Below are 9,693 nucleotides of genomic sequence, written 5' to 3' on the forward strand. Positions count from 1 at the left end.
ACACACTGACTGTTCATCCTTTAAAATATGTTGCACGATACTGTTGCAGTGGCTCAGAGACCCTTCGGTGCTTTGCCTACTTAAAAAAAAATGTTTGTCAAGTTGTGGATGATCTTTTTATTGTCAAAATGTACACAGAATCCAGACCATTTCTGAAGAAAGCATCTAAACAACTGGATCAATAAGGTAAAAATAAATAAGTTATTTGACCATATGAAAATAAGCAGTTTCTGTACAAACAGCTGAGCTGGTCCTGGCCAGGAGGACAGAGCTGGGTCCAGTCTGTCAGTAGCCTTCATTGGCCCAGGTGATGTTGTAGTCCGGGTATGTCGCTTTTAGCTTCTCTGCAGAAACAGAGTGGTTTGCTCGCCCGAAACCCTGCGAACAGAAACCCTGGTTATGTGGTATCAGGAATAATCATAACCGGACCGGACAATTTAAACCGGGTCTGCTGGTTTAGAAGTGCTGCTCACCATAGAATATCCATATATGTGGATGTGTTTCCCCGCACTGTCGTGTTTTATCCGTCCACCCCCCACGCACTCACAGTCGACACCGCCTGCCCTCTCCAGCTCCCCGGACACTTTGTCGTAGATGTCCGCTGGAAAAAAAAAGACACAGAAACCATCAGAACCGGAGCAGAACCGCGGCGGATTAACCGGGTCTGGGTCGGCGGGTCCGTACCGTGGTACTCCGCCCAGCCGTAACCGCGCACCACGTCCACGTACGAGTCGTCGTGTTTGCTGTGCACTCGTATGAGGACATATTTAAACACGCCGTCCTGGTCGATATCGGCCTCGGCGAGGTTCTGGAGTCGGTCTGCAGCCATTCTGGACCAGCGGGGTGTAGCTGCGTTCACTGGCAGGTTAGTGGTGACTTCCGCTCCAGCGCCATCTAGCGTCGTGGGGAGTATCTACACGTTTATCCGCTGGCTGGTTCAACCATTGATCTATATAGATCAATGGGTTCAACATCGATTCATTTGAACACTTCATTTACTCTGGAGTCCTACACGAAGTGCTGTAGTGAAATACGGACGTTTAGTCACCCTACGTAAACAGTAACTGCACCATGCTCACACAAATTCAGGCTAATTCAACTCACTATGAAGAAATCTCCTGTTAGCATAGATCACTCTCTTCTTCTTCTTTCAGCAATTCCCATTTATGGGTCGCCACAGCGGATCAAACTCCTCCATCTGGCCCTGTCCTGAGTGTCCTCCACTGACACACCAGCCACTCTCATATCCTCTACCACTGCATCCATAAACCTCCTCTTAGGTCTACCGCTCCTCCTCTTGCCTGGAAGTTCTGAAGTTGCCTGCTCTGCCTCCTCTCCTTCAGCTTCAGAACTCTCTTCCCCTCTCTCCTCCTCCTCCTTGTCCCAACAGTAGTCCAATTTCCGCTAATGCCGTTGGACAACAGAACCAGTGGCGGTTGTTGTTAACACGGGCCTCGACCGATCCAGTATGGAATATCTATAGATCACCCCTTTATTGAATATAGCCAATAAGCATGTGTTCACAAAAGTTTTTTTATTGATAAAATGAGACTAATTTCTTACACAAAACATCATGAAATATTAGCAAACAATAAAAAAATGACAGAAAGAATACACAAAGGAAGACAAAGCTCTCCACACTTCACAAGGTACAGTGTTTTACTCCAGAGAGAAGTGCACGCCCACCACCTCCCTGGAGCTCTGAAGCAGCCCTCTGATTGGGTCAAACTCCACAGGCACAGATTGGCTTTGGCTCTTCAGGTCTCTCTCCATCAGCTTCAGGAAACAGTAAGGACATTGAATTCCATGCAAAATTAGGTCACAAAATCATTCCACACACAGTCAGTCCACACAAAAACACAGCACACCCACCTCAAAAGTAGAAAGTTCTAGCAGCTCACTGATATCCTCCTCCAGCTCTGAGAGCGGCTGGTTGATCGCTTTGGCTGCCATGGCCACATCTGGATGGTAATGACTCTGCAGAGTCTGAGTGAGTAACGATGTCAGTTACAAGATGAAGACATAACTAGGTGAAAAACATTCTTGGCTTTGAATCCTCCCTTTCCTCATCAAGCCACACCAAGTTATGAATCAAACTTGGATCACCCGAGGCTGCATTTATAAATAACAGAAGGTGTTTTAGACTTATGGCCTTACATTTACCAATATAATTCAGCACAGGCAAATTTTAGCAGTATTCACAATGAGTAAAAGCAGCAGATATAAGAACTTAATGCAACAGAACAGCAGAAAGAAAGTTAACGCAAGTTGCTTTGTGGATGGAAATAAACCACGCATGATTTCCGTGATGGTCACTGCGCGAGATTGTGTACAAGCTCATTAAAGGTGCCGGTCACCTGAAGTTCCCACAGGCTGCTCTCTAGCGCCCCACACTGGGCAGGGTCCCGCTCCTCCATCACATACGGGTCATTATAGGGCACTGCCAAACACAACGTCTCTATTAAACTTTAGATCTACCATTTCATTTGCTGTTAATCTACTACTGGGCTGAAGTAGTGACAAAAAACTCCATGACTGGGGCGGTCGAGTTAGTCCCATACCGTCAGCAGCACTGGGTCTATGGATCAGGACTCTGCAAGAGGGGTGTCTGCGAATGAGGTTGCAAATAAGGGGCAGTACAATGAGGAGGGCAGTAGGGGGCGCCGTCAGGGCCAGCCGGGACAGGCGCTTGATGAATGCGGCCACAAGGTAGGCTGGTAGGTGACTAAACAGAAGGATGAAAGATTCAACAGTGAAACTTTATATCAGAGCAAAGATTAGACTATTCAACGGTTAAATAGCTTCAAAGTGATTCAATTACTTGTAGTCAAGGTATCACTTCAACAGAAGTGCGTGAGGAGGTTTACCTCGAGGAGAGGAAGATGTTGGCCAAGTGGAAGAATCGTGCTCTGAACTTCACATGGAATACAGAGGGATCCAGCAGGTTATACAGCTTCTTATAAAACTCAGGATAATTTCTGTTTTAAAAGAGAAAATTCATGTTCAATAAAAAAGTGCAAAAGGAAAGAGTTTACACTGATTTAATAGGTCGTACACTTACAGATTGTGTTCATGGATGAGGACAAACAGGCCATTCAGAGCCAGAAGGCTGACAGCTCCCCCTGCAGTCCGACAGAGATATAGCAGCAAGCTTTAATATTACTTTATTGCAACACACACACGCGCGCACACACACCATAAATGCACAGGAAAAAAATGAAACAATAACGTTCATGGACAATTTCAGCTATTGGCCTCTTCTCACCTGCCACATTTTAAGACACAATCACACCACCTCTAGATGTTCTGTGATAAATGTCTTTATTGTCCAGGTGGATAATAGGATATTTCAAACTGTACAGACTCACCAACATCGTATGCTGCAGTAAGAAAGTCAATCATCAGCGTGGGGTTGTTCATGTTGGGCAGAATGGAGTCGTGCAGGATGACGAGTAGTTTCTTATACATGCTGGTGGGCAACTGCAGGAGAACACACACAACTTCAGGCCCAGTGAACTTACATTCCAGTATTAGCACCTGCTAACTGGGACATTACAGTACCTTATACTTCAGAAAGATGAGCCACATCTGATCAAAGGCACGTTTGTGATCCTTCGTGATGGGATTGAAAGAAGACACACAAATCCAATCACTCCCAGAGCCAAGAAACATCAAACACCACGCAGGTAACACATTTCACCTTTACCAGCTTCCACTTACTTTTAATCTGGCTGCCTTCCAGTCCTCTTGTGCTGCTGGAGAATCACAGACTGCGTTAGTGTTTCTGAGTGACCCTCCAGTTTGGAGGAACTCTAGTAAGACTTCAGGGCGGGACCGGTGCTGCGCAGACGTGGAGACTTACTCTTCTGCTTCAGGAGGAAGTTGGTGATCTCGGAGGCCTGGCTGGGCATGTTGATGGTTGTGAGTAGAGTGAAAACATTGTTCTGGTAGATTGGCAGCACAGCCTACCGAACGCCGAAGACACACACACACACAATAAGGCCAACTTACCACATACAACAATACTGACTCCCTGTCTACAACCCACACAAAAGAATAGTCAGAATGGGAGAAACACTGGCGCATGTTCTAAACCGTCAATATATAGAGAAATACGATTATTTGTACAAATGACTATGGAAATTCTGTATCCACTTTAATGAACACACCTGCCGGTTCTGGTCCATGACTCTGTTAATGTTCGTGCGGATCAAACCCATAACATAGTACCGCACGTCATCCATTTCCAGGAACTCCTGAAACCTAGATATGAGCAGAGACATGTCCTCCTTCTCCGAGAGCAGACCGCACACCACCGCCTGCAGACACACACACACACACACACCAAGACCAACACTCACTCAACGCAGGAGCACAGGACAGGACGTGGCCCTGATGTGATGAAGGTAACGGTGCACTGATTCTCCCCGCAGGACTCACCTGTATGACGTTTAAAGGGAAGTCCCCTTGATCCTGCACAGGATGCTGGCCTTCTGCTGTTGCCAGCTTCATCAGCACACACAGGGCTCTCTCCTACAACATTCACAGGCCATTTAAACACACGGAGGAGATCTCTAAAGACTCGGACATGCACCCAGAACATAAAGCGTAAAGGTTACATGACCTTTCATGACACGAGATTCGTGGGTTAGCCTGAAAAGCAAGCAAAGGGCCAGTCGATGTTCTGACCTACTGAAACTCGGTTTACTCACCTTGACCTGGTAAGCCTCATGGCCCATGCAGTCCTGAAGCAGCTCCACACAGTCATTGTAACGGTGTCTGATGAACATCTGATATTTTTCTTCCACATTTCGATTACCTTGCAGGCCAAAGGAAGAAGCTCCAATTAATTAAAAACTATTACAACAGCACATAGGGACTTAATCATAGACAACTACTACTTGTGCTTTCCTTAGACTTAATTTGTAATAAATAATACTACTTCGTTAATAGCTTACTCGAGAGGTTAAATAAAGGTCACAAAGTGCAGTTATCTCGCCTTTTTAGGGCACCATGCATCTTACCTTCCAATATCTCTGCTTCTTTGGGTAGCTGACCAACATACAAATCACCCCTTTCCAGCAACGCACAGAACAACGTCTGGCAGGCGTTGATCGCAAAGATTAATTCTTTTTCCTTATCGGACTGCAGGTCAGAAGAATTGTAGAGTTTAATAAAGGAGAAATCTTAACGACTTTAAACACGAGGCGGTAGTACATCAGTAATCTTAGTGAGCTGGCTGGCAGTTGAAATGTCATACCTGCAAGTATTGCAAGACGTCGAATAACTCATTAGCATGTTTCCTGCTGTGTAGTACGAGTTCTGTTTTTGTTCGTATTGTTTCCTTATATGAAGTCCTGCTCCGTCCATCTGAGCGCTTCTCTTTCACGTTGTCGTCTCCGGGCGCCGCCATCATGTCTCGCTGCGTCGTGGTTCAGCACGTCGAACATCTCAAGAGGCGACACCGCCCCCTGGTGGCGCCTAGGCGTACACGCCATTCACACACTTCACACAGGGCGGGATTGTAAAAGGGTGTTTTTATTTCAAAACCAATTTACAAAACAGTTTTGATGTTCGCTCCTTATTCTCTAAACTATTTAGCTAAACACTGTTCTGCATAGAAATCTAATGCACAAAAAGTTGCAAAACCAATAAAAAAGTAAAAATTAAACTTTTCAAAAGCACAATATGGCAAATGTGTTACGAAAATCAGGACAACACAGAAAACCAAAAACTACTGAAAAAAAGAGATCCTCTTCAGACGATTCAGTCAGATGCACTTCCATCTTCATCTTCATCCTGTGGTGAGGAAGAGGAGAGTGTGGTCAGTGCACATTCGGTTTGTCTGTATTTACATCCTTGAAGTACTGATGACGAGAACAAATATTCTGAAGGGTCCCAAATCATTAAGAACAATCACATCAATTCATTCTAAACTTTATGATCACCAACATATGATTTATACATGTTCATTATTACCCACATGTATGATTTATACATGTTCATTAATACCCACATGTATGATTTATACATGTTCAATATTACCAACATATGATTTATACATGTTCATTATTACCCACATGTATGATTTATACATGTTCATTATTACCAACATATGATTTATACATGTTCATTATTACCCACATGTATGATTTATATATGTTCATTATTACCCATGAATATGATTTATATATGTTCATTATTGCCCAATTGCCCACATACATGTTCGTTATGGCCCACATACATGTTCGTTATGGCCCACATACATGTTCGTTATGGCCCAATTGCCCACATACATGTTCGTTATGGCCCAATTGCCCACATACATGTTCGTTATGGCCCACATACATGTTCGTTATGGCCCAATTGCCCACATACATGTTCGTTATGGCCCACATACATGTTCGTTATGGCCCAATTGCCCACATACATGTTCGTTATGGCCCAATTGCCCACATACATGTTCGTTATGGCCCACATACATGTTCGTTATGGCCCACATACATGTTCGTTATGGCCCACATACATATTTGTTATGGCCCACCTTGCGATCTTGTTGTCCTGTTGCAGTGGCTTCAAAGTCATGAATGGGCAGCGTGGCCATCCAGCTGACCATGGATTTGTCCTGACGTTCTGTCTCCACTATACTTGGGTAGATATGCGCGTCCTTAAAGGCGGCGATGGCGTCCTCCTCCTGGGTCCACTCCAGGGTCTCGTGAAGGCCATCCCCCCCAAAGCGCTTGTTGTACCGGTCAAAGTGCACCCTCTCCAGGACCAGGCCGAGCCCGGGAGCTTTGGGCACGTCCACCTTCTCCTCCCCCCAGCTCCTCTCCATGACCTCCTCCCCCGCGTAGCCCTTCACCACGGCGATCACCAGGCCAATCATCTTCCGTATCTGGTGCATCATGAAGCTCTGACCCCTCACCGTGACGACGGCGAACTCCACCCCCTGTCTGAGGAAGGGCTCTCCGCAGTCCATGTGGGTGATGTAGCGCTTGGCGCTCGGGTCTCGAGGGCCCTTCTGCGAGGTGAAGTTGTGGAAGTTATGGGTGCCTTTGTAAAGGGCGAAGAGCTTGTTCACCCTCTTAAGAGTCTCCGGGTCCATGCGGAACGACGTGTCCTCTTGGTCGCTGTCTTTTGGAGAGAAGGTTACAGTAGGAAGCATGTAGGAATAAGTTCTAGCATCGCAGTTATTCTTGGAGTTGAAGCCACCTGTGACTCTCTTAAGACCTGCCAAAGGAGAATGTTTTCTTAGCAGTCTTGGCACGTAGCGATGAAGAAAAGGGAAAAAAAAAAACCTGGATTAATTATTTGTACCTAAAACTCTTATCTGAGGTGGGAGATGAGTGTTGATCTTTTGCAGAATATCATGAATCAGCCACAGCTTTAGTGAGACAACCTGACCCGCTGCAGAAACACCCTTAAACACAACGAGAATACATCTGTTAGAAAACAAACAGCCGTACCAAACACATCTGCACTGGCTACCAGGGAGAAGATCGTTTTTGTGCCCAGATCATTTGGTGCCAACCTTGTCGGTCCTCGCACATCTCTGGAAGGACATCTTCTTCATGTCATCTCCATGGTTCTCAGGAATACACCCAGCTTTGATAAGCGCAGTGACAAGTTCATCTTCTATGGTCTTAAACTGGGAATTTCCTGTATTTCTCTATGAAACAGGAGAAAGAAAATGAGTCAGTCAGTCAGTCACACACACACACACACACACACACACACACACACACACACATTCATCAACACTTGCCTGCATCCCATAATATCCTTTGCCCGAATATGCTAATAGAAGAGCAACTTTTCTCTTAGGGAACCTCCTCTCCTCGGCCGTGCTGTCATCGTCCGTCTTCAGTCTCTTCGCCCCCCCATCTCGGTCCCCCTCTGACTCCCTCTTCACCGGTCCGGTCTGGTGACTCTGCTCGTCCAACATCCTTCTGCACGCAGCACCAAGATCTCGGAACCTCTGGACCTGGGACCAACCTTGAAGAAACACACACCGCTCTGCTGTGAACTGGGGTGTAGAGAGCGAGTAAGACCCGGTCGGTGAACTCACCTCTGCTGTTAAGAGTCTTAATACATCCAGATGTGAAGATGTGCAGAAGCATCTCACGACCCAGCTGACCCACTAACTAAAGTTCCTCCATCTACTCTGCTAGGAAACGTGTCCCGAATCACAAGAACGACTGATTTTACTTTGTACCGTGGAATATTTTAAACGACGATAACACAAACGTATATTTGATTTTAAATAAGTACAGACTCTTTCATTTCTGCTGTGTCCCACTTATCCAGGAACACGCTCGCATGGACTTGTGAACTCTAACCTTTCACCAAGTATCGCGAGAAAACCTGTAGGGTTGCCAGTGACTGCCTGCAAAATCCCCTATAAAGTACGAGAAAGACACTCGCGATATGAAAATACTAAAGTAGCCGTTTGCATTTAAATGTTATCTTTATGAAATTCTCGTTTCCACTGCTCTAACACAACTTGGTCAAAGTCTTCATTGTCCCAAAAAGGGAAAGCACACAAAATGTGCCCAGTGTGTGGCGTCCCGAGGGATTTGAGAACATCTGGCTTCCTTCATCTTGCGCAGGCCGGTGTATTAAAATCATTAGAATACACAGAAGTCCAGAAATCTTGTTTAATGTATGATTAACACCATATAAAGTAATGAAAGCCCCTCAAATACGGGATAGTGCAGTCTGTTGACATGTAACATTTGGAATACATGGTTTATTCTTGCTTTAATAAACGGTAATTTATTGAAACCTACCTGTCTGTCTGGGTTTGTGTTCTCATTTAAGAACAGGAACATTTGTGTGTTCACCATTATGGTGATGAGTTTACAAGGCCTTGCAGCACAGTGCAAACATGTCAAGCTCACATTCATGTTTTCCAAGGGTACATGTTCAGAGGGCTAGGAGCTAAGATATTTTAGTGAGATGAATATATAAACTAATACTGCCTCACATCATAATATAATGACGCTGTTCAGAACTGCACCAAACTGATACTGGTTTTACTTTCTGAAGTGGCCAGATTAGGAGAACCCAGCAGTCTCTGTCAGCACTGAGAAGACAAAGAAGAGACCATTTAATAGTCTTGCTTTTATTTGTGTTGTACCCTTTAAAGCAAAAAAAAAAAAAAAAAAAAAAAGTTACACTTGGTATATGGACACTGAAATAATGTGTACATTTCCTCAAGTTACTATGGAGGCGACTAAGAGACGCTTTAACAGTGGAATGACAGCAAGGAGATTTAGCGGTTTTTCTCTTTGGTGGGGTGAATGAAAGGACATCTTAGGAGTCACCTTTCTGTAATATACATGTTTGGTGCAATAACTTAATGTACAATACATATTTACACATATTACTTGGAGATGAAGGTAAAATGTCACCGCTTCACCTTTCCGGTAGGTACTTGGAGTACAGAAAATACTTGGGCTATGAGAGTTTACCTCAAGCACGATTAGTGTGTCTCTCATGACTATTAGTGCATGGTAAACTTAAACATGACGTGAGCACTTCCATGACCTGACACACTGGCCCAATACGCTCCAGGGACATTGAGAGGGTGCAGGTTCAACATACACAGTTGGGATGATCCAGCTGATGTATATCAAGATCAAATACAATATCAATAACAAGACATAAAAACAAAAAACACAAAACAAAACA

At 44.8% G+C, this 9,693-nt stretch overlaps 3 protein-coding genes across 4 annotated transcripts; all 3 read right to left on the bottom strand.

Moving 5' to 3' along the window:
• Window positions 1–102: 102 nt before the first annotated feature.
• phpt1 (phosphohistidine phosphatase 1) lies at window positions 103–903 on the bottom strand. The gene is made up of 3 exons (XM_076980387.1): window positions 685–903; window positions 474–601; window positions 103–378 (listed from the first exon to the last, which is right to left on the bottom strand). The coding sequence occupies exons 1-3, from the start codon at window positions 827–829 to the stop codon at window positions 286–288; spliced, it is 366 nt and encodes a 121-aa protein (XP_076836502.1). The 5' UTR covers window positions 830–903; the 3' UTR covers window positions 103–285.
• A 614-nt stretch (window positions 904–1,517) lies between these two features.
• On the bottom strand, window positions 1,518–5,548 carry noc4l (nucleolar complex associated 4 homolog). Of its 2 annotated transcripts, none has more exons than XM_076980162.1 (15): window positions 5,261–5,548; window positions 5,025–5,145; window positions 4,713–4,819; window positions 4,441–4,533; window positions 4,170–4,319; window positions 3,863–3,965; window positions 3,721–3,752; window positions 3,562–3,612; window positions 3,369–3,480; window positions 3,062–3,122; window positions 2,868–2,978; window positions 2,562–2,725; window positions 2,358–2,440; window positions 1,873–1,986; window positions 1,518–1,776 (listed from the first exon to the last, which is right to left on the bottom strand). In XM_076980162.1, exons 1-15 carry the CDS (start codon window positions 5,414–5,416, stop codon window positions 1,660–1,662), a joined length of 1,575 nt encoding a protein of 524 aa, XP_076836277.1. In that variant the 5' UTR covers window positions 5,417–5,548; the 3' UTR covers window positions 1,518–1,659. The 2 variants fall into 2 exon arrangements, with proteins under 2 accessions (XP_076836277.1, XP_076836276.1); XM_076980161.1 differs by having other exon boundaries at window positions 3,721–3,755.
• pus1 (pseudouridine synthase 1) lies at window positions 5,519–8,341 on the bottom strand. Its single transcript, XM_076980163.1, has 6 exons — window positions 8,069–8,341; window positions 7,766–7,995; window positions 7,532–7,669; window positions 7,318–7,420; window positions 6,545–7,230; window positions 5,519–5,799 (listed from the first exon to the last, which is right to left on the bottom strand). The coding sequence occupies exons 1-6, from the start codon at window positions 8,118–8,120 to the stop codon at window positions 5,767–5,769; spliced, it is 1,242 nt and encodes a 413-aa protein (XP_076836278.1). The 5' UTR covers window positions 8,121–8,341; the 3' UTR covers window positions 5,519–5,766.
• Between the last annotated feature and the right edge of the window lie 1,352 nt (window positions 8,342–9,693).

The sequence above is a fragment of the Brachyhypopomus gauderio genome, chromosome 18 (genome assembly GCF_052324685.1).
Source record: "Brachyhypopomus gauderio isolate BG-103 chromosome 18, BGAUD_0.2, whole genome shotgun sequence".
Lineage (NCBI taxonomy): Eukaryota > Metazoa > Chordata > Actinopteri > Gymnotiformes > Hypopomidae > Brachyhypopomus > Brachyhypopomus gauderio.